This window comes from Neomonachus schauinslandi, chromosome 9 (genome assembly GCF_002201575.2).
Source record: "Neomonachus schauinslandi chromosome 9, ASM220157v2, whole genome shotgun sequence".
Classification (NCBI taxonomy): Eukaryota; Metazoa; Chordata; class Mammalia; order Carnivora; family Phocidae; genus Neomonachus; species Neomonachus schauinslandi.
Genome location: NC_058411.1, coordinates 28959657 through 28983191, shown reverse-complemented (window position 1 = coordinate 28983191; position 23535 = coordinate 28959657). Strand labels below are relative to the sequence as shown.

Here is a 23535-nt window from a genome sequence, read left to right as displayed (position 1 = left end):
TGCTTCAGACCTCTTCCTCCCCAGGTCTTGCCGACTTAGAACCTGTCCCATGTGGAACCCCACTCTCCCCTCCCTGTCTCTGCTGGTGGCACTGCTTTCTCCCAGAGCCCAGGCTCTAGGCCTGAAACTGACCCTTCCCTCCTCTTTCCTTATCTAAATCACCAAGTCTCTTTGACTTTTTTTGAAATATGTGTGGCCGCAAACCCTTCATTTCCACTGCCTTTGTGGGAAGGACACTATTGCTTGGTTGAACATGTTGCCATTCCATTTCAGCATTATGGTAACAGCCTCCTAAGTGATCCCTCTCAGCGGATAGGCTCTGTCTTCCTCCAATCTACTACCACCAATGTGCTGGAACACATAAGCCATCGTTTGAGTGCTGACTCGGTGCCAGACATGGGATCTTCACAAGGACTTGACGATGCTGGCATTATTCCCATTCTGCTGAGGAGGAAACAGACTTTCTCATAGTCAGTCGCTCACTGATCCAGTAAGTGGTAAAACCAGGATTTGAACTCCCATCTGACTAAATCCACAGGCCTTTCCCAATCTCGAGCCTGGGCTGCCTCTACCTTGCCATTATGTGTGATCAAGACCCCACTTTGATCTCTTACCTCCTTTGCTCAGAATTCTTTCATGTTTCCCAGCATCTGCAGGGAAATGTCCAAATGTTTTGGAATAGTATTCAAAGGCTTTCATAACTGGGCCATACTCCACCCATCTTCCAGTTTTGCATCTGACTTCCCTCCAGTGACAACCTTTGCTGGGCATACACAAATGTGTTACATAGGTAAATATAGCTGGGCTCACAAGGTGAGCATGTTTTCATTCCCTCTGTGTAAACTCACTCTCTCTTCATGCCCCAGCTCAGACTTACCTCCTCTCAACCTGTATCCATCTCTACCTTGAGCCTCCACTCAGTTAGAAGGGGTGTCCTGCCTGTTCTAGGCCAGTCCCAACTTCAGATGCCAGGCCATCCCCCGAGCACCTATAGCTCTCCCAGGCCTGATCACCAACCTGCCATCCCCACTGATTTCCTTAGTACTTTTTCACATGTGATCCTAAAATACCGAGAAAACTTATGCATGCAAAATGAGTGTAACTTTTCTAAGTAAGGGCCTCCGGAGATATATACTTATTTCACTGAAGCTTCTCAGAGCTCAAAATACATTTGGAGGAGCTCCCTTTCTAAATTGCCTCCCAGCTACCCAAGAAAGTCAATTTCCTTCTTTAATAGCTACAACTCATTTTTGGACTCATGATGACATGAACCCCGTTCAGTCACCTATCTGAGTCATCAGTAGGGACTCCATTTGAAATTTGACTATTTCCCTAAATCACATTTATCCTCAAGGGGTTAAAACTAGATATTCACTAGAACATGCCACGGGAAATTCTGAAATAAGAGTTCTGAAAACTTCTGCTTAAAATGTCAGGGGATGAAACTGGGAGAAAGGCAGGACCAGAATGTTCCTTTTATTTCTTAATCCATTGTCTTTCACTTGTCTGTTTCTTAGCAGAAGGACAGGGAGAAAGGGAATCGTGGAGATGAAAAGGGAAACATTCCCAGGCAGGTTGAGTCATGGGAAGCAGTTAAACCATACAAAAAAGAAAATGAACAACATTCCCCTCCAAATCCAAGCCTTCCTCACGGGAGGATTGGGCAAGAAATTTCATTTTGAACATGGAATGAGACCTGTTCCTGGTATAGCTGTAAGGATGGATAATAGAGGCAGGAGGAATGAGGTGGAAAGGACTTGGTGCACTCAAGCAAAGGAGTGCCATTTATTTGCAAGTAATTCTCCTGAGGTGGGGGAGGTTGGGAGGTCAGAGCTTGGTCCAAGTTAGAGCAGGATCTTGATCTCTGCTGTTCTGGCTACATGCACCTGCATTACTCAGCTGCTGTCTTGACCATGCACTCATTGAAAGCTGCCACTGAATCTTTTTTTTTTAATTTGAATTCAATTAGCCATATATAATACATCAATAGTTTCAGATGTAGAGTTCAGCAATTCATCAGTTGCATGTAGCACCCAGTGCTCTTCACATCATGTGCCCTCCTTAATGCCCATCACCCAGTTACCCATCCCACCACCCACCTCCCCTCCAGCAACCCTCAGTTTGTTTCCTATAGTTAAGAGTCTCTCATGGTTTTTCTCCCTCTCTGATGACTTCCCATTCAGTTTTTCTCCCTTCCCCTATGATCCTATGTGTTGTTTCTAATATTCCACATATGAGTGAAACCATATAATTGTCTTTCTCTGATTCACTTACTTTGCTCAGCATAATACCCTTCAATTCCATCCACGTTGAAGTAAGTGGTAAGTATTCATTCTTTCTGATGGCTGAGTAATATTCCATTATATATGTACATATATATATGTACATATATATACACACACACACCACATCTTCTTTATCCATTCACCTCTCGATGGACATCTCGGCCCTTTCCGCAGTTTGGCTATTGTGGACATTGCTGCTATAAACATTGGGGTGCAGGTGCCCCTTTGGATGTAGTGATCATAGGGTAGCTCTATTTTTAACTTCTTGAGGAACCTCCATACTGTTTTCCAGAGTGGCTGTACCAGCTTGCATTCCCACAACAGTATAAGAGTGTTCCCCTTTCTCTGCATCCCCGCCAACATTTGTTGTTTCCTGACTTGTTAATTCTGACTGGTGTGAGGGGGTATCTAATTGTGGTTTTGATTTGTATTTCCCTGATGCCTAGTGATGTTGAGCATTTTTTCATGTGTCTGTTGGCCATTTGTATGTCTTCTTTGGAGAAATGTCTGTTCGTGTCTTCTGTCCATTTCTTGACTGGATTATTTCTTTTTGGGTGTTGAGTTTGATAAGTTCTTTATAGATCTTGGATACTAGCCCTTTGTCTGTAGTGTCATTTGCAAAAATCTTCTCCCATTCCATGTGTTGCCTTTTTGTTTTGTTGACTGTTTCCTTTGCTGTGCAGAAGCTTTTTATCTTGATGAAGTCCCAAGAGTTCATTTTTGCCTTTGTTTCCCTTGCCTTTGGAGAAGTGTCTCACAAGAAGTTGCTGCGGCCGAGGTCACAGAGTTGTTGACTGTGTTCTCCTCTAGGATTTTGTTGGATTCCTGTCTCACATTTAGGTCTTTCATCCATTTTGAGTTTATTTTTGTGTGTGGTGTAAGGAAATGGTCCAGTTTCATTCTTCTGCATTGTGGCTGTCCAATTTTCCCAACACCATTTGTTGAAGAGACTGTTTTTTTTCCATTGGACATTCTTTCCTGCTTTGTCGAAGACTAATTGACCATAGAGTTGAGGGTCCATTTCTGGGCTCTCTATTCTGTTCCATTATCTATGTGTCTGTTTTTATGTCAGTACCATACTGTCTTGATGATTACAGCTTTGTAACAGAGCTTGAAGTCCGGAAAGCCGCCACTGAATCTTATTCTTCTTTGTACATACAGCACTTAGCACTTGTCTGGTGTATAATAAGGACTCAGTAAATATTTTCTGAATGAATAAATAAAAAATAATGAATGAATTGCTGGAAGAAATCCAGAGGCTAATTTTGCCCTGTCGTTTCTGGTAGCAGCCACTAGGTGGTGCCTTCCTGAGAGCAGGAGCGAATGAAGTCTTGACTTTCAGTGGATAACCTGAGAGAACCCTTAGGTCTTTCCCAGAACCCTCACTGGAACGCATGCCCTCCAGCAACTCACCATACTTTCTTATTCCTGATGTTGAATGTGTGTACAGAATTCAGGTATGTGGCTAGCCCTGGCTTTCTGTACTCGGGTCAATTTCACAGGAGACCCATAAGAATCCTTTAGAAGGTTTTAATTTATGGCTCAACTTTGGGATGTGGAACCAGTTCTACCCCAGGCCTGCACTGAGTCAAGTGGGTTTCCATTGTTCCTGATTATCCCCTGTTCTCCAAAAGAACTCATACTCCTATTGATCCTGTACTTTCTCCGAAACTCTTTTCCAAAGCCTGATAGCCTTATACTCAACTTTGGCAGCCTGTGGATTGAAGTGTTGGGTAACCCTGCATATTTTAAGCCGCTCCCTGATGAGTACCTGCCCTGTGCCTATGACTTATATGTTGAAATTCTCAGAGCAGTTTCATAAGATGGGCATAAATCAGCTCAGTAGGCTTAGGCAGCTTTCCCAGAGTGACACGACTAGTAAGTGGGAGAGAGAAGATTCAAACCCAGGGCCATCTCCCCACAGGCCTTACTGTGGTCTTTGTTACATTTCACACAGAGCACGGTTTAATATATCTGTATTAATGAGATCCAGGGACAATAATGCTGTAATAAAATTCAGATAATGTGAAACAATGTCTTGTAGAGGGAGTATAGTTCACTCTCAGTGTGAGCAGATACACTCTGCTCTTGTCAGTTTTCAGACAGTTACAAAGGGATAAATACTCAGCCTGAGGCTCCTTTGTGACCATAAACCTAATTAAAGGTACTAGAGATTTTGATTGGTAAGAGCTGGGGACAATACTGCTGAGTGAAATGCTGTGTGTATGTGTATGTGTGAGAGAGAGAGAGAGAGAGAGAGAGAATGTTAAATCTTATGAAGACCTAGAAAACTATCATTTTTGCTGGGACTGGACTTGGGCAAAGCAACAGCATAGATGGACTTTACCTTGAACCTCAAGGCCTGTAGAGTCCTCTGCCCCAGCAGGTCCAGTTCAGTGTCTGAGTGTCCCTTTAAAACTTACCCTTTGTCTTGCTGTTGTCAGGTTTCTGCTATATGACAAGCTGCAGTGAGTTAGACAGGGTTAGTCAAATAAGTAGATCAGCATAGCGCACTTGCTAAATAGTGTTTCTTTTGGGAAAAAATGATTTAACTCAGTTAACATATCTGCAGGCTTGGGAGATGCTAATGCTGGGAACGTCAGGAGGAGTTAGCCTGTGTGAGAGGGGGGATGAAGGGAGGTGAAGCTCCAGGGGGTAATGAGGGCTGTGGTTGCGGGGGTTGGAGGGGGTATGAGAGGATTTGGGGTCCAGAAGACCTCTTGGAGTCTTTATTTCAGACCTCGCTTTGTCCCTTTCCATAGGGCCAGGCCCGAGCATCCTAGATTTTATGATCTGAAATGTTTTCTTTGAACCTTTCAGAGACCTTCCAAGTAGTAATGTACATGATTCATATTTTTGAACACTTGACATGCTAGAAACTGGGTGTTATTTCCATAAGCCTCAGAGACTTTGGGAGGTAGATACTGGTGTTCTTTCCTCCCACTCTTCTTTCAAATAATGAAATGGAGATTCAGGAAGGCAATAAGCTAGGCCAATGGCAGTCCCAAGTTCAAAGCCAGGACTGTATGATTACAAAGCCATGCTCTTCACTTCTATAGTATGCTCTGAAAATGAAGAGGCAAACCTTAAAAGTGCTTATTATCAGTAATCCTGCCAAAAAAAACATTAATTTATTCATTCAACAGTGAATGTGCCAGGTGCTGTAGTAGGTACTGGGGATATCAGATGAATAAAACAGACAAACTTGATCACATGGAGCGTATTTACCTTCACAGAATAATAAAATAAGGTTTCCCACAGACTGAGGAGAAGCCTGATTATTCTGTAGCTATGGTGACAGGTGGCCATCAGAACCAATTTTAAATCTGTTCATGAGGTCAATACCAAATTGTCTTGGGAAAAGCTGGTTTTAAAACCAACCAGTGTCAGCTCCTCACTTCTGAAAGCCAGCCAACCCGGGATGGATACTCTCCAGAAAACCTGCCTCTGAGTGCCAGCCGATCCACAGTAGCCTCACCTGAGCACCCACCTGATGTTAGCCCACATTTGCCTCTGAACATCTGCCAATCACAGAATTCCACGCTCTCCAAAGCCGTCTATGAGATCAGCCACCTGTTTTGCTTGGAGGTACCTTTTGGCCGACATTGCTTATCTGTATTATAGTGAACAATAAATTCGGTCTTGTGGTTCGATTTCAGATCCTGAGAGGTGTTCTCGTTGTCCTTTGATAAAACAAGCGAGTGTACCACATCAGGTAGTGTCTGGCTGCAGAGAAAACAGCACAGGCAAGAGGTTGGAGCATGACCGGGAGGGAGCTGTTTTAGATGGGAGCTCAGAAGAGCCTCTTTTGTGGCAGAATATTTGTAGAGAGACTGGAATGACCCCAGAAGTGTCCAGACATGTGCAGGTCTAGACCCAGAGCTTCCAGAAAGTGGGAAGAGGCATTGAGGTAGGAGAGGATGCCTGTGCATGTGGGGAAGGAGTAGAAGACGAAGTTGGAGAGGAAATGGGTGGTAGCTGATTCTTCAGGGCTGGGGTGGGGTGGGGGGTGGGGTTTGGATTAGGTGTACTGGGAAGGCAGAAAACGACCCAGGAATGGACCATGTTCTCTGCTTTAAAAATGATGTGCACATGCTTGTGTATGTATACGTGTGTACACAAGCGTACATGCAAATACATTTTGAAGTCGGGTTCAAGGATCCTTTCGGTCTCTAACAGTGTTTATTATGCCACTGATCATGTGAGTCTGTGTGCCCTCCACAGCATGCTGCTGAACCTGCCTACCCTCCCCAACTGGGAGTCCCATAAACAAGGTGCTTTTACTACCACAAATGTTGCCCAGTGACAGGCAATCAGTGATGTTAAAAATTGTGGGTCTGAGAGGTTGTTTACTTCATTAGAAAGCTGCCGTATTGTCTCAGGTACTGGGGTTACATAGGGTTCCAAGATACTGTGAAACCTGCCCAAGAATTGGGGTTGGTCTACTCCTAAATATATTAGCCCATTGTTTTCCTTAGTCATCACATGAAGCTCAATGTCTGTATTTTGCCTTCATGATTTATCCTGCTCACTGTTCGGACAGAAGGAGATAGAGGCCAATCAAAGACTGAAATATGGTCCATTTTTATTTTTTATACACAGTTAGTTGTTTCTTCGGCAGGTTTACTTGACCATCTTCTGCTGGGCATGTCTTTGTTAGTTAATTCATGAAACATGATTGAAACTGCTTTAGGATACGAATCCCATACGTGCTTGTTCTAGTTCCAGGGATTGATGCTGCACTGGGTGACTGCATGTTTGTGCTGCTGGCTCTTGCTGACGTTGACATTGGATTTACACTGTGCAATGACAAGGCCGGTCTCACAGCTTTGTGTGGATTGGTAGGTTATTCTCTGATTCCTGGCGGTTTTGCTCTTACAAAAGCATTAACTCAAATTTGGCTGGAAATTGTTCTCCTTTTCATCAGTCACAACTGCTGAACCTATCCCTTCAGCCACACCTCCAAACTACCTTGGACACTTGGGTATGTGTTTTGCTTTTTCATATTTGCATTGCAGCCTTGTCCGTGGACACTCCCTCCCCAGATTGGCAGTTGTTTGCTGAATTCCTGAGTACCAATTACATTGAATGGCAGGAAATAAAAAGACAAGCAAGGAACTAGTATAGTAGATGCTCAGAGGGTAGGCCTGTATCATGCTCCCTTCTTAGCTAATACCGCTTATTGTTATTTCTGAAAGGAGAATTTATTTAAACATATTAAATGCTGTGGATAGTGACTTAGTATAGACAATAGTAGTATTGTTGTTATTGTTTTAATTAGCACAGAGAGATCCCATTCTGAGGTTGTGTCTGTGCTCCATTGTAATGTGTCTGTCATGGGTCCAGATGTCTTAGGGGATTCAATGCAGGTAGCTGAAGTATCTAGAGAAGGCTTAGTGCTTGTTTGGTTTTGTGGCTCTGGTGAAATTCTCAGAAGATAGAGTTGAAAAATAAGCATGGGTTGACTCTTTTCTTTGTTACTTTTGGTTGTCTAGTGAATCAAAAAACTGTGGAGTCTTCTTGAAGTCTTTCTGACAGTTCCTCATCTGTAGGTCCAGTTGTAATTGAAATATGACCTAAATGGTTGGCATCATGAAACACAGAATCCCTGTGACCCATTAGCTGGTTTCTGGCATAATATGGGCTCTTATTATTTGGGTTCCAATGATAAGTTAGGCAGGATTATATTTTATTAATAATCTCCTATCATTGGGAATAGTCGACAGTGGATGGATAACGTACTGGATGTGGACATTGATTGTAAGTCACAGTGCCACCTGTAGCAGGATCCAGTGTCTCATGATCCCCCTTGCAGTGACTGCTAGCTGGGTCTCTGTTACGGAGGCCTCTGGTTTCAAATGCAGCAGCAACTGCATAATCCCTGTCAGCCAAAGACTGCAAGTCTTGCTAGAAGTTGTCTAACAGTGGCCTTGATGATTGTTGACATACATTTATCTTGTCACTTGGCCATGTAAGGAAATTAGAACCATCACTGTATTTTTATGCATCAAGCTGTGCATCCTCTGAATGTGATTCAAGCCCTGGGCTTCTTGGTCATAGAGGTATTGAGACCACCTGATACTCAGTGATATGGACTACTGTGAAAGTTCCCAAGGCTTATTCTGGGTTCTAAAGTTGTATCCTTGCAGAGAGGCTCTTCATTGGCACAGTCTGCATCCAGCACCCAAATATTTCAGTCATTACATTATATATAAATGGACTAAATGTTGAAATGAAAAAAACAAAGACTATCAGATGGATTTTAAAAACTTTCAGGGGACATATTCAGAAGATAAGGAAATAAAAGTTTAAAAAATAAAAAGGTGACAAGATATGTCATGCAAATACCAAAGGAAAGCAGATATCACTTGATAGCATTGTTGATCATATCATGGATGTGGTTGACTATGGTCTGGGTTTATACTTTATGTCATATGTTTTCATAATCAGTGTTTCTTATAGTTAGGAAAAAATTATCAAATTTTTGACTACTAGAAAATATTTCATAATTGTAGCTGATTTCTTTCTTTCTTTCTTTTTCTTTCTTTCTTTTTTCCTTTCCTTTCCTTTCCTTTCCTTTCCTTTCCTTTCCTTTCCTTTCCTTTCCTTTCCTTTCCTTCCCTTCCCTTCCCTTCCCTTCCCTTCCCTTCCCTTCCCTTCCCTTCCCTTCCCTTTCCCTTTCCCTTTCCCTTTCCTTTCCATAAAAATTTAGGCTTTTTGCTGCATCTGAAGGGGCCTTTCAACCATGGTGCTAACTACTATGTATCATTGTGTAAGATAAGTGGACCATAAAAACTTTAAGTCATTCTAAGTTAATTGGAAATATCTTGTGTTAGCAATATCATTATCATCATGGTAAAAGGGGTGGGGAGATTGCAGTAGAAATCAAGTTCCCTGGGGAATATGCTCTACAGCTAAAAGTAAAGTAATTTTTTCCTGCCCAGTGACTTAGCTTATTTCTCAGTAAAACAGATCAATGATGTTCTTTAAGTAAAGCAATATTTAATTGGATTGATTTTTACCTGATACAGATTCAGAGGCCTGAATAGAACTAGATATTGAACTGGGAATCTGGAAAGGAGAAGAAATTAGAACTTTAGCAGCAAAAACTTTCTAGTGTTTGAGCTTAGTTAATACAAGATATAAGACACACTATGTTAGGGCGCCTGGGTGGCTCAGTTGGTTAAGCGACTGCCTTTGGCTCAGGTCATGATCCTGGAGTCCCGGGATCGAGTCCCGCATCGGGCTCCTTGCTCAGCGAGGAGTCTGCTTCTCCCTCTGACCCTCCCCCCTTTCATGTGCTATTTCTCTCTCATTCTCTCTGTCTCAAATAAATAAATAAAATCTTTAAAAAAAAAAAAAAGACACACTTTGTTAGGTTGCAAGCTTGTGGATAATCATAAATATATAAATAGATTAAAACATTGGCCAAGTAGCTCCCATTTTTGAGGGGAGCATGTTTATATGAAAAGATAATCCCTTCTTTCTGGAAAACTTTTCATTTGCAAATATTAAATGATAGAGTTCCCTTCTGAACTTTTTTATTGTGACCTCTATGCTTGATAAGAATTGTTATTCTACCCATTAAAGGTAATCTATGAATGCATGCGATAAAGAGGTAGGAAAAATTCCCCACATAGTCCTCAAAAGACAATCATTATCAGTATTTGGGTGTGTGTACTTTTATTCTTTTTCTAGGAATAGGATGTCTATAAAAGTAGAGGTACACTTATAGAGTATACAATTTTTATTGTATTCTTTTATATTATTTAATGTAATTAGAATTTTTTTCCATGGAGTAGACACTATATCAGTCTAAATACTGTGGTAATATAACTCCTCAAATTTTAGTGACTTCACACAATAAAGATTGTTTTTTTGCTTGTGTTACATGTCTAATGTAGATTGACAGAGAAACTCCTCACTCTAATTCAGGGATCCATGCTGACACTGATGGAGGCTTCATTTAGACACAAACATTCACAGTCATCAAAGCAGAAAAAAATATGGCCACACGGCACTGGCTTTTAAAGTCTTCCTAGAAGGGAAACATCATTTGCTTACATTTCTTTGATCAAAGCAAGTCACATGGCCAAGCTAACTTCAAAGAAGGTGGGCAAGTGCAGTCCTACTATGTGTCCAGAAGGAAGAAAATTGGAATATTTGGGAAGAGTTCTAATGATTACCCCAGATGACCACTGAAAATATTTTTTTAAACAATTGGGATAATTTCCCAATGAATGTCTATGCCGTAGTTTACAGAGTTAGCTCTTCTGTTTATGTTTCCAATTAATACTTTATTAGTAATGCTGAAATGACCATTTTGGTTATGGTCACCATGCCCCCACCCTGCCCCTTCTTTTGGACACCTCACTAATTCCTATAAATTATAGACTAGATTAAGTTCCCCTCTATGTATTTTGTAGCATTTAATTTCTGCCACCACACTCTAAGTTTCATATAGAGACCACACCTCTCTTTTTCAGAGCTGTGTCGTCTAAATGGAACATCATAAATGCTAAGTATACACTGATGAAGGAATGACAAATTATAAGAGGATGGTAAAGCTATTATTAAGGCTTTTTCTATGTATTGCCAAATTACTTTCCCAAAGATCAATTCACTACCTGTTGCTATCAGTGGTTATTTTTCTTCTTTGTTAAATGGAAAGGCAGAATAAATAGCATTTTTCAGCATTTTAATTGGCATGTCTTTGATTAATATTAAGATTAGGTATTTTTCATACATTTAAAAAATTATGGTAAAAAACATAAAATTTACCATCTTAATGATTTTAAAGTATACTGTACAATAGTGTTAACTATACGCACATTATTATGCTACAGATCTCTAGAACTTTTTCATTTCAAAAAATTAAAACTCTATACTCATTGAACCCTATTCCCCTCCCCCAAGCCCCTGACAACTCCCATTCTATTTTGTTTTTAAGAGTTTGAGTACTTTTCATACCTAATATAAGCAGAATTATTCGTCTTATTGTGATTGGCATATTTCACGTAGCATAATGTCCTCAAGACTCATCCATATTGTAGCATATGACAGTTTTATCTTCTTAAGGCTGAATACTATTCCATTGTTTATGTAGATCACATTTTATTTATCCATTTATCCACTGATATACTTTTTTTTTTTTCTTTTACCTCTCATCTATTGTGAATGATTTGTAATGAACATGGGTGTGTAGATTATCTTCAAGATCTTTTGGATATATTTCCAAAATATATGGAAGTATGATTGCTAGATCATATGGTAATTCTATTTCTAAGTTTTTGAGGAACCTCCATACTGTTTTCCAAAGCAGCTGTACCATTTTACATTCCCACTAACAGTGGGCAAGAGTTCACTTTTCTCCACATCTTCGCCAATGCTTCTTCTTCCCTTCCTCTGTCTCCCTCTCTCTTTTTCTCTCTCTCTTCCTTCCTCTCTCTCTCTCACTTTCTGATAGCTGCCATCCTACTGGGCATGAGGTACTATTGTGATTTGATTTGCATTTCCCTGTTATTAGTGATGCTGAGGATCTTTTCATGTTTGTTGGCCATTTTGTATATTTTCTTTGGAGAAATGTCTGTTCAAGTTCCTTGCCCATTTTTAATTAAGTTTATTTGTTTCTTTATTGTTGAGTTTTAGGAATTCTTTATGTATTGTGGATATTAACCTCTTATCAGATACATAGTTTGCTAATATTTTCTCCCATTTGGTAGGTTGCCTATTGACTCTGTTGATTGTTTTCTTTGCTGCACAGTTTTTCAGTTTGATATAAGTTTGGTGTTATATCCAAGAAAGCATTGCCAAATCCAATGTCATGAGGCTTCCCCTATATTTTCTTCTTGGATTTTTATCGTTTCAGGCTTTACATTTAGATCTTTAATCCACTATGAGTTAATTATTGTATATGGTATAAGATAAGGGTCCAACTTCATTCTTTTGTATATGGATATACAGTTTTTCCCAGTACCATGTGTTGAAGAGACTATTCTTTCCCCTTTGTGTAGTCATGGAACCCTTGTTTAAAATCATTTGACTCTGTACCTGAGGGTTTGTTTCTGGCCTCTCAATTCTGTTATATTGGTCTATAGGTCTGTCTTTATGCAGTATCATATTGTTTTGATTGTTGTAGCTTTGTAATATGCTTTGAAATCAGGATGTATTAGGCCTCCAGCTTTGTGTTTCTTAAGATTTTTTTTGGCTATTTCAGGTCCTTTGTAATTCCATCTGAATTTTAAGATTTTTTTTACATCTGCAAAAATTGCCATTGGGATAGGGATCCCTGTGAATCTACAGATTTGGCTAGTATAGACATTTCAGTAATATTAAGTCTTCCAATCCATGAACATGAGATGTCTTCTTATTTGCATTGTCTTTAATTTGTTTCAGCAATGTTTTATAGATTTCAGTGTGTAAGTTTTCTGCCTTCTTTGTTAAGTTTATTCTTAAGTATTTTATTGTTTTCTATGCTATTGTAAATGGGATTTTTTTTTAATTTCATTTTCAGATTGTTAGTATATAGAAACACAACTAATTTTTGCATGTTGATTTTTGTATTCTGCAACTTTGCTTAATTTGTTAATTGGAACAGGTTTTTTTTCCATGGAATTTATAGTTTTCTGTATCATGACATCTGTAAAGAGAGATCATTTTACTTTTTCCTTACAATTTGGTGTCATTTCTTTTTCTTGCCTAATTGCTCTGGCTAAGACTTCCAGTAATATGTTAAATAGAAGTTGTGAGAGTGTGGGCATCCTTGACTTGTACTTAGAGGAAAAGCTTTTACTTTTTCGCCACTGAATATAATGTTTGCTGTGAGCTTTTAATATATGACCTTTATTATGTTTAGGTGATTTCTTTCTATGATTAGTTTGTTATGTGTGTTTACCATGAAAATGTGTTGAATTTTGTCAAAAGCTTTCTCTGCATTAACTGAGATGATCATGTGGTTTTTATCCTTTATTCTGTTAATGTGGTGTAACACATTGACTGATTTTCAAATGTTGAACCATCCTTGCATTCCAGGAATATTCCCACTGTCATGGTGTATAATCCTTTTAACATGCTGTTGAATTCTATTTGCCAGTATTTTGTTGAGGATTTTTCATCAATATTCATCAAAGATATTGGTCTATAGTTATTTTTTTCTTGAAGTGTCCTTATCTGGTTTTGGTATCAGGGTAGTGGGCCTCATAAAATGAGTTTGGAAGTGTTCCCTCAAGTTTTTGGAGGACTCTGAGAAGGATTGGCATAAATTCTTTAAACTTTTGGTAGAATCCTTAAGTGAAATCCTTAAGTGAAAACCATGTGACTCCCATAATGTTGTATCTTGGTTCATCTGATAGTGTCCCATAAGTCTCTTAAGCTATCTCACTTTTCTTCATTTTGTTCTTTTCACTGGCCTGATTGGATAATTACAAATGATCTGTCTTCAACTTCACTGATTTTTTAATGCTTTATCAAGTCTGTTGTTGAACTTTTCTAGTGAATTTTTCAATTCAGTTTTATTCTTCAGCTCCAGAATTTGGTTCTTTTTTTATAGTTTTTGTCTCTTTGTTGATACCCTTGTTATGTTCACTCATCAATTTTCTGATTTTCTTTGGCTATCTCTGTTCCTTTAGCTTATTGAACTTCTTCAGTAAGATAATTTTGAATTCTTTTTCAGGTAATTAATAGATTTCCATTTTTTTAAGTTCAGTTCTGGAGATTTATTTTGTTCTTTGATAGGGCCATATTTCCCTTTTTCTTTTTATGCCTTGTTATTTTTGCTGAAATTTGGCCACTTAAAAAAACAGCCACCCCTCTTAGTCTTTATGGACTGGCTTCATATACAGGAAGACCACTGGTCAGCCCGGTGACAGAATCTGGAGACTTCTCCAGCCTTTTCTGGGAATCATCTTCTCTGGGCTTGTGTGTATAATTTCCCAATCAGAGAGGTTTGCTGATTTCTTTTTCCAGAGCTCATTATCACTTGCTCTGTCTGGTATCTCTGCAGTACTATAAGTTCTTTGGTGCAGCAGCAAGCTACCAACCTCTCCATCTTTCTCAGTGGCCCTCAGGCATCTTAATTATGCCAGTCCCCCACCAGTGCTTTGAATCAGGCCCTCTGTCAGGAAGCCCCCTGAAAAGTCAGAATATTGGAGATACATTTCACTCTTCTCTTTCCTTCCTAAGGGAGAAGCTGCAAGTTGGGTGTTTTTTCCTGATGACACTAAGCTATGCCAGGGAACGCCTATCAAGGGTGAAATGCAATGGCTCTGTCTTACCAGTTTCAGTGAGATTGTTCTTGGCTTTGTGCTTGCCTGGGATACGGTGACTTCTTAACTGGTTTCTGAGGTTCTCATAAAGGCTTTTTGGACCATTGATAAATCAGTGTCTCTGAGGGGGAACAATATCTGGGGCTTCTTATTCTGCTGTCTTGCTGATATCACCTCTCAGGAAGATCAAATTTTATACCTGTCAGCATAGGGGAGTGAAACGACCCTTGTATTGGGAGTCAGGAGATAAGGTTCCATGTCTGTTCCTGTAACTAATAGTAGAACCTACTGCTATCTTATGAAAAATTAAATGGTGCTAGAATAGAGATTATAACAGCATATTGTTGAAACTATGAAATCTGAAGGACTTTATTACTTATTTCCTGCCTACTCTCAGAGTTTCAATAGTGAAGAAATTTCCTTTGGTAATTTTGGTATTTTAAAAATTATGAGTCTAATGAATGCTTGCATATATGTGCATTCATTAATGTAATATATATTATATTAGTATAAGCATTCGTTCAGTTCGTAATTTAAAAACTACTCTGTTAAAATCATCTGTAACCGATTCAACTTGAGTAATGGCTGTTACATTTTGGAATATTTCTTTTACATTTTGTATGTACCTGCATAATGTGTTCAAAATTACATAAATTTAAATGTTTTCTGTACACATTTCTGTTCACTCTCTGATCACCAGACTTTATTTAATGAACTTTTTTTTCCATGTTAAGCATTTGGTGATTTTTCAATAGCCACATATTCTAAAATATGGCTGTATTGTACCTTATTTAACCATATAACCATATCTCATATCTGTTTGGGGAGCTTATTATAAATATGAACATCTTTATAGAAATATTTTATATGCTTTTTTAAATTTAATTTTATTTACATTCAATCAACATGTAGTGTATTATTAGTTTCAGAGATAGAGTTCAGTGATTCCTCAGTTGCATATAACACCCAGTGCTCATTACATCACACACGCTCCTTAATGCTCATCACCCAGTTATCCCATCCTCCCACCCACCTCCCCTCCAGCAACCCTGTTTGTTTCCTATAGTTAAGAGTCTCTTACGGTTTGTCTCCCTCTCTGATTTCATCTTATTTTATTTTTCCCTCCCTTCCCCCTCCTCTGTTTTGTTTCATAAATTCCACATATGAGTCAAATCATATGATAATTGTCTTTCTCTGATTGACTTATTTCCACTTAGCATAATACCCTCTAGTTCCATCCACATCACTGCAAATGTTAAGATTTCATTTTTTTGATGGCTGAGTAATATTCCATTATATAGGGCGCCTGGGTGGCTCAGTTGGTTAAGCGACTGCCTTCGGCTCAGGTCATGATCCTGGAGTCCTGGGATCGAGTCCCGCATCGGGCTCCCTGCTTGGCAGGGAGTCTGCTTCTCCCTCTGACCCTCCTTCCTCTCATGCTCTCTGTGTCTCATTCTCTCTGTCAAATAAATAAATAAAATCTTTAAAAAAAAAATATTCCATTATATATATATACCACATCTTCTTTATCCATTCATCTATTGATGGACATCTGAGTGTATGCATTTTAAAATATGCTATTTCCTTCAAGTAGATTGTTAGAAATGAGATTCCTAGGTCAAGGAAGGGTGTAGACATGAGTGATTTTACACCATTTGCCAACTGTTGTTGAACAAAATGGACAGTATCTATTACATTGCTCTTTTTCCTCATGCGTATTTAAACATTTTTAGGCTAATTTAATAATGAAAGTATATTGCATTTTATTTATATTCCTTGATTATTACCAAGCTTTGATTATTTCTTAGTTGTTATGCTTTTGTGGCTGATTTATTCTTATCCTTTTGCCCCTGTTTTTCTATTGAAATATTAGAAATTTTTCTTTCAATTAGTTTTTGCTCTTTATATATTAGGGCATTAATATTTTCTTAGCTTTGTGGTAAATATTTTTCCTTGATTTATGGCATATATAGCTTTTAATTTTATCTCATGTTCTGGCATGTTGAACCTTTTGTTTAGTCAAATTTATACAACTTTTCTTTAGTGATTTTCTTCCTTTGTGATTGTGCCAGCAGTACGTCTCAACCAGATATTAGATAAATCTCCATGTAGATTTTCTTTTAATTTTTAAATATGTATACATGTTTCTGACCTTCTTCTTGAAGAACTTCTTTTGACATTTTTTTGCAGGACAGGTCTGCTGAGAATGAGTTCCCTCAATTTCTTTTTGAGAAAGTCTTTATTTTTTCTTCACTTTGAAGGAAAATTTTGTTGGATATAGAATTCTTTTTTTTTTTCCCAAGATTTTATTTATTTGAGAGAGGGGGAGAGCACAGAGGGAGAGTGAAAAGCAGACTCCCGGCTGAGCAGAGAGCCCAACATGGGACTTGATCCCGGGAACCTGAGATCATGACCAGAGCCAAAGGCAGACACTTAACTGACTGAGCCACCCAAGAGCCCCAAAACACATTCTTCTTTATTTCTTTCTCTCTTCCTTCCATGGTAGGTATCTTCTTTTCCTTCCTTTTGTTTCCAATTTTTCTTTTCCTTCACAGTCACAATGGGTATAGAATTCTAAGTTGGTAGGGTTTTTTTTTTTTCTCCCCTAACACTTTAAACATTTTACTCCACTCTCTTCTTGCATGGTTTCTGATAAGAAGTCCACTGTAACTCTTACTCTTGTTTTTCTATAGGTAAGATGATTCCTTTTCCCCTTTGGTTTCTTTCAAGATTTTCTATTTAACTTTGGTTTTTGGTAGTTTGAACATGATAGCCTCGATATAGACTTTATGGTATTTATCCTGGTCAGTGTTTTCTAAGCTTCCTAGATAAATGTTTTGGTGCCTGTGATTAATTTTGGAAAATTCTCAGTCATTAATATTTCAAATATTTCTTTATCCTCTCTTTCTTCCCTTTCTGATTTTCCGGTTAAACATGTATTATACCTTTGAAATTTTTCCACAGCTCTTGTATGGTTTCCTCTTCTTTCTTCTCCTCTGTTCTTCTCATCTTCTTCATCCCATTCTCTTTCCATCTCTGCATTTCTGTTTGGGAAATGGCTATTGACCTATTTTGAAGCTCTCTGATTTCTTCCTCAGCTGTGGCTAGTCTCCTTATGAGCCCATCAATGGCATTCTTCATTTCTGTTATAGTGTGTTTGATTTTTCTCATTTCCTTTTGATTCTTTCTTAGTTTCCATCTCTCCACTGATATTACCTATTTGTCCTTGTATATCGTCTACTTTTCCCATTAGTGCCCTTAGCATATTAATCATAGTTATTTTTAAATTCCCTTTCTGAATATTGCAACATCTGTGTTATATCTCAGTTTGGTTCTGATGATTACTTCATTTTTTCAGACTCTTTTTTCCTTGCCTTTTAGCAGCCTTGTAATTTTTATTGAAAACTGAACATAGTGCATTGGGTGGTAAGCCTTTAGTCATGTTAATCTGGCTAGGAGTTGGACTGTGTTTAGTGCTTGCTATAGTTGTAGGAGCCAGTGGCTTAAAATTCCTCAACAGTCCTTGTTGTCTCTCCTTTTGTCTTTAGGATTCTCTAAAAAGGCCTCAGATACAGTCTGTATTTGGCAGCTTTTTCAGCCACAATCTGCTGTTACTATGCTGATAAAGTTTGGTACTAACTTGAAGTTTATGGGGAAAGGGAAGCATTCTGGGACCTTCACACGTATGTCTTAGCTTTTTCTTTCTTTCTTTTTTTTCTTAAAAACTTTATTAGCTGAGACAAGAAGGCTAAATGATGTTGGGGAGGGAGAAATGTCCTTTCCTCAGGTGGAGTAAGGCTCTGATAAAGTCTTTTCCCTTGGAGAATACACCTTTGTTATTGAGAATGCTTTGGGCTTATTTCTCAATGGTTACTGATATGGTCTGAATGTTTGTGTCTCTCAAAATTAATACTTTTTGGTTTGTCTCTTTTTTTTCCTTTGTTCATTTGTTTCTTAAATTCCAAATATGAGTGAAATCACATGGTATTTGTCTTTCTCTGACTGGCTTACTTTGCTTAGCATTGTTAACACTGTATGTTAACTACAGTGGAATTATTCTTCCCCTCAGCGGCCTGAGGTGACCCCTGAAAATGGTTTGCTATTCACTTGACCCAGAAAACCCTATGAAATCATGCAAATCAAGAGGTTCAAATCTTCATGTTCACTTTAAGAACACACGTGAAACTGCCCACGCCATCAAGGGTCTGCAGATCTGAAGTGCCTCCAAGTATCTGAGAGACATCACTTTGCAGAAGCAGGGTGTGCCAGTCCGTCGCTACCATGGTGGAGTTGGTAGGTGTGCCCGGGCCAAACAGTAGGGCTGTATACAGGGCTGGTGGCCCAAGAATAGTGCTGAATTTTTACTGCACGTGCTTAACAGTGCAGAAAGTAATGCTGTACTTAAGGGTTTAGATGTCAATTCTCTGGTCATGGAGCACAGCCAGGTGAACAAAGCCCCCAAGGTGTGGCATAGAACTTACAGGGCTCATGGGTGGATTAACCCATACATGAGCTCTCCCTGCCACATCGAAATGATCCTTACCGAAAAAGAGCAGATTGTCCCTAAACCAGTAGAGGAGGTTGCACAGAAGAAAAAGATATCCCAGAAGAATCTGAAGAAACAAAAACTTATGGCCTGAGAGTAAATTCTGCACAGAATAAATGCAAATAAAAAAATAAAAACCAAAACAAACTACAGTGGAATTAAAATAAAAAATTCATGGGTTGAAGCCCTACACCCCAGTGTTGTGTTATTTGGAGATGGGGCCTTGGGAACATGATTAAGTTTAGATAAAGTTATGAGGCTGGGGCTCTGCTTGGATAGGATTAGTGCCCTTCCAGGAAGAGACCCCAAAGAGCTTGTTCCTGCTCTGTTTCTCTGTCTGTCTCTCTTTCTATGTGTACATACCAAGGAAAGGCCATGTAAAAACACAGCAAGATGGCAGTCATCTACAAGCCAGGAAGAGGGCCTTATTAGAACCTGACCATGCTAACATCTGATCTTGGAATTCCAGCCTCCAGAACTGTGAGGAAATAAATTTCTGTTGTTTAAGCCACCCAGTCTATAATACAGTTCCTCTTCTCTCTCTGCTAGAGCCATGAGGATATCTTTGTAGTTCTTGGAGGTAGGTAAAAACCGTGAAATTGTGAGGTCCCCTCAATACTGCAGTCTTTAGGAATTTCTCATCGCCACATTAGTCCACATTCAGCTTCCAGCAGCTTTGGAGAACTACCACGTAAGCATTCTTACCAGTTTATGACTCTCACAGCTTCTGCTTCAGATAAGCATATCTTGGATGTGATGCACTGAATTCACCTGTCTTTCCAGATTTGGGGTTGGCAGTTTGCCCTGCAACCTCAGTTCTTTGACAGGCCCAAGAAATGTCGTCCAACACTTCTTATTGTAAGGTTGGGAGTGATGACTTCTGGGTTCCTTATATTTTAGAGCTGAAACTGGAAGTCTTTGTATTTTAGAGTTTTACTTTTTTCCTTTGAATTTCATAAATATTTAGTATGTGAGGTAAAGAATATTTTGAATTTTCCCACAAATTACCAATTAACTAATTCATCTCTTTCTCAGTGATTTATGATGCTTTCTTTATCATATTAAATACACAAACATTTTCTTTCACTTGCTTCAGTATGTTTTTCAGTACTATCCAACTTGTGTAGTTTAGTCTTTTTTTTTGTATTTGAGCCATACTATTTTAATTTTTTATTCTTTATGATACATTTTATTATGACACAGGGCAAATATTCCCTGGTTAACTTTCTTTTAAATCTTCCATTCTCCACTAAATATTAGTCCAGATGAATGTGGTTATTTTTGTCATCTCCCTAAACCCATCCCTCCCCAGAACAATCCCAGTGGGATTTTGGTCAGAGCTATACTAACTAAGCCTATAAATTAGTACAGGAATAATTATCCTGGCATTAATAAGTCAAGTTATAAAAATTCCTAATGCATTTTTAAAAAACAAACTTTATTTTAGAACATTTTTAGATATACAGAAAGATTTTAAAGATAGTACAAAGAATTTTTACATACCCAACACCAAATTTTCTTTATTATTAATATCTTAGTATGATACATTTGTCCCAACTAATGAACCAATATTGATAAATACTGCTATTAACTAAAGCCCACACTTTATTCAGATTTTCTTAGTTTTTACCTAATGCCTTTTTAAGTTCTAGGATCCCATCCAGGATACCACATTATATTTAGTAAGTTATGTCTCTTTAGGCTCCTCTTGGCTATAACAGCTTCTCAGAGTTTGTATCTGAGGAGTACTACTCAGATATTTTGTGGAATGTCCCAAACTTGGGGATGATGATGTCTGATGATTTTCTCATGAGTGGACTAGGGCTGTGGGTTTTTGGAAAGAAGACCACTAAGGTTGAATGTCATTTTCATCACATTACATCAAGTGTACATTCTATTAACATGAGTTATCACTGTTGATGTTAAACTTGATCACCAGGCTGAGATAGTATTTGTTGGGTTCTCCACTATGAAGTTACTCTTTATCCCCCTTTTCCATATGATCTTGTTTGGGACAGAAGTGATTATGTGTAGCCCACACTTAAGTGGCGAGTTATATTTCCTCTCCTTGAGGGCAAAGTAGCTACATAAATTAATTTGGAATTCGTCTGCGTGGAAGATTTGTCTCTTCTCCCCTGTTTGTTTATTTATTTACTTAATTACTTATTTATGTCAGTATGGAATCATGAATATTTATTTTATATCTTGAGTTTTAATCCAACACTTCCTTATTTTGCTCCAATTATTCCAGCTTTGGTCATTTTTGCAGTTGGCTCTTGTGTCCCTTTGATAAGCCCCTCTTGTGTGTGTGTGTGTTGAGCACTTTCTTACTCTCCTGCGTCAGAAGATGTTCATGCTCATCTTGTATATTTTCTGCCCAGCTATAGAGTCTACCATTTCTCCAAGGAATTTTGGCTTTTTAAATTGGAGAATAGTATTAGAAACTAATGTCTGGGCACTGGGTATTCTATTATCTTTTAAAATCTAAATTTAACAGAAACTTGAATTTTTGGAGAAATTTTCTTTACCAGATGAGTTTATTGCAAATTTGACATATTTATCCAACTTCTCAGGAGGTGTAAGAGTCCAGTAGTGGTTCGGTATTTATCCTGGTCCAGTCGTTATGCCAGCTGCTTGGGAAAGATTGGGAAGTGATACATTTTAGTAGATTTCTGAAGCACATGTTCTAGTTTGTGTTTGGTGAGGTGGGGGAGGAGACATGGGGGGGGGAAGAAATAAATAGATGATTTTGATGAAAGATAAGCAGGAAATAAAAGGGTGATGTGGTAGGGAATGACTTGGGATTGGTGCTACTTAAGCGGTGGTCACTGGGGAAGATCACCCAGAGGAGCTGCTCTGAGTCACTTGAGTAATGCAAAGAGGCAAGTCAAGATCAGGGGGAAGATTGTTCCCAGCAGGAACCAAAAGCAAAGGAAATAAGTTGACATGTTGGGAGGACAGAAAAAAGACCAGTGGAGGATCATTTGGAAGATAGTGATTGAACAGGAGGATGGAAGGAGAGGAAGTCAGAGATATAAATAGGACCAGGGTGGTGGTGGTAGTCATTGTCATCCTTAGAGTAGAAAATGGGTAGAGCAATATATCATGGGAAACCATGCCTGGGATTCTGTCCACCTTAATTTCTCTCCAGACATTGCCTCTCTCCCCCAAACCCTGATTGTAGTGACTTTCAGGTTCATCGGGGGAATTTTGGCCCTTGTCTCTTCCTTTAGTTCTGAAGCAGAAGGCTTGCTTTGGAAAGTGGCTCAGTGTTGAAGAAGGATTATGGTTTTGGAATCAGAAAGTTCTGAATTTTAATTTTGTGTTATCTTGAGGAATTTGCTTAACTTCTCAGGACCCCATTTTTGTTAGAACCTTGCAGGAATCTTATGTGGATTAGAGGTAATATATGTAAAGTGCCTTGGAGGTGCACAGTGGATGTGGCTTATCATTTGTCATCAAAGTTGAATTGTACACCATGAGAAGAAGCCCCTGGCACAAACTGAACAGTTGAATTATAACTAATTATGACTAACTCAAAGGTACATACTCTCACAAACTGTTAAGCAGACAAAGTGATTTGGTTCAGATTTAGGAATTATCCTTGTACAAGCTGCTAGGCAGTAGTGACTTTCCACGGACCCTCCTCCTAGCTTCCACTGCTTTTTTCTGGTCTTCCGTTTAGTCTGTAGACCTGCTTCTGGGTTGTCAGTGTTATACCTGCCCACCTTCTCTAACCTGCTGCCCACCAGCTACCATTGAGTCTCAGGCAGGGCCTGCCTGACTCTGGGGCTCTTAAACCACACGGGCTGTTTGAGAGTCTCCATGTGCCTACCAAGTATTTCATGGGTTCTAAGACTTCAGTGGAAGCTGGCAGTGGAGGGCACCCAGCAGGTCATAGTCCCTGCTGCTGGGCTTCCCTCCTTTCCCCTTGTCTTCCTTCTTCCCCCTATGCTTCAGAAGCAAATCAGTTCCTTTCTATCTGAGTCAGTCCTTTGGAGGCCCCATCTGCTACTTCAAACTGGCCTACCAAGACATTTCTTCTCAACAAATAGATCAAATCTCCCTAAAAAGAAATCCTGTGATTAACACTTTTCTCCATATTTTTTTAAATTTGTCTCTCCTATTTCTTGTGTGACTGCTCAAATATCATCTTCTAAGAGAGACCTTTTCTGATCATCCTATCCAAAAGCTTTCTTCCTTCCCATTAACCACCCCTCCCCCATCACTGTCAATCTCCTTACCTGGCTTTATTTTGCTGTTTATCACTACTTGATACTATTTTATGGATGTGTTTATTGCCCCATAAGGCAAGAACTTTGTCTTATTCACACTGCCTCTCCAGAGTCTAGAATAGTGCCAGAACCCTGTAGGTTTCAATAAATTGTCAAATGCCTGTCATTTGATAGTCCATTGTACTGGGCCCATGGCACATAGAGAT

General features: G+C 39.0%; 2 protein-coding genes across 2 annotated transcripts in view; both read left to right on the top strand.

The window, feature by feature from the left end:
• The window catches only part of RGS6 (regulator of G protein signaling 6), a 541585-nt gene that overhangs the window by 78191 nt on the left and 439859 nt on the right, over positions 1–23535 (top strand). The window lies entirely within an intron of this gene.
• Positions 3680–23535, top strand: part of LOC110571700 (60S ribosomal protein L34-like) — a 74379-nt gene continuing 54523 nt past the window's right edge. The window contains exons 1-3 of the mRNA XM_021679894.2: positions 3680–3742; positions 3970–4018; positions 7008–7126. Of these exons, the coding sequence (XP_021535569.1) occupies positions 3680–3742; positions 3970–4018; positions 7008–7126 (231 nt within the window). The remainder of the gene's footprint in view (positions 3743–3969; positions 4019–7007; positions 7127–23535) is intronic.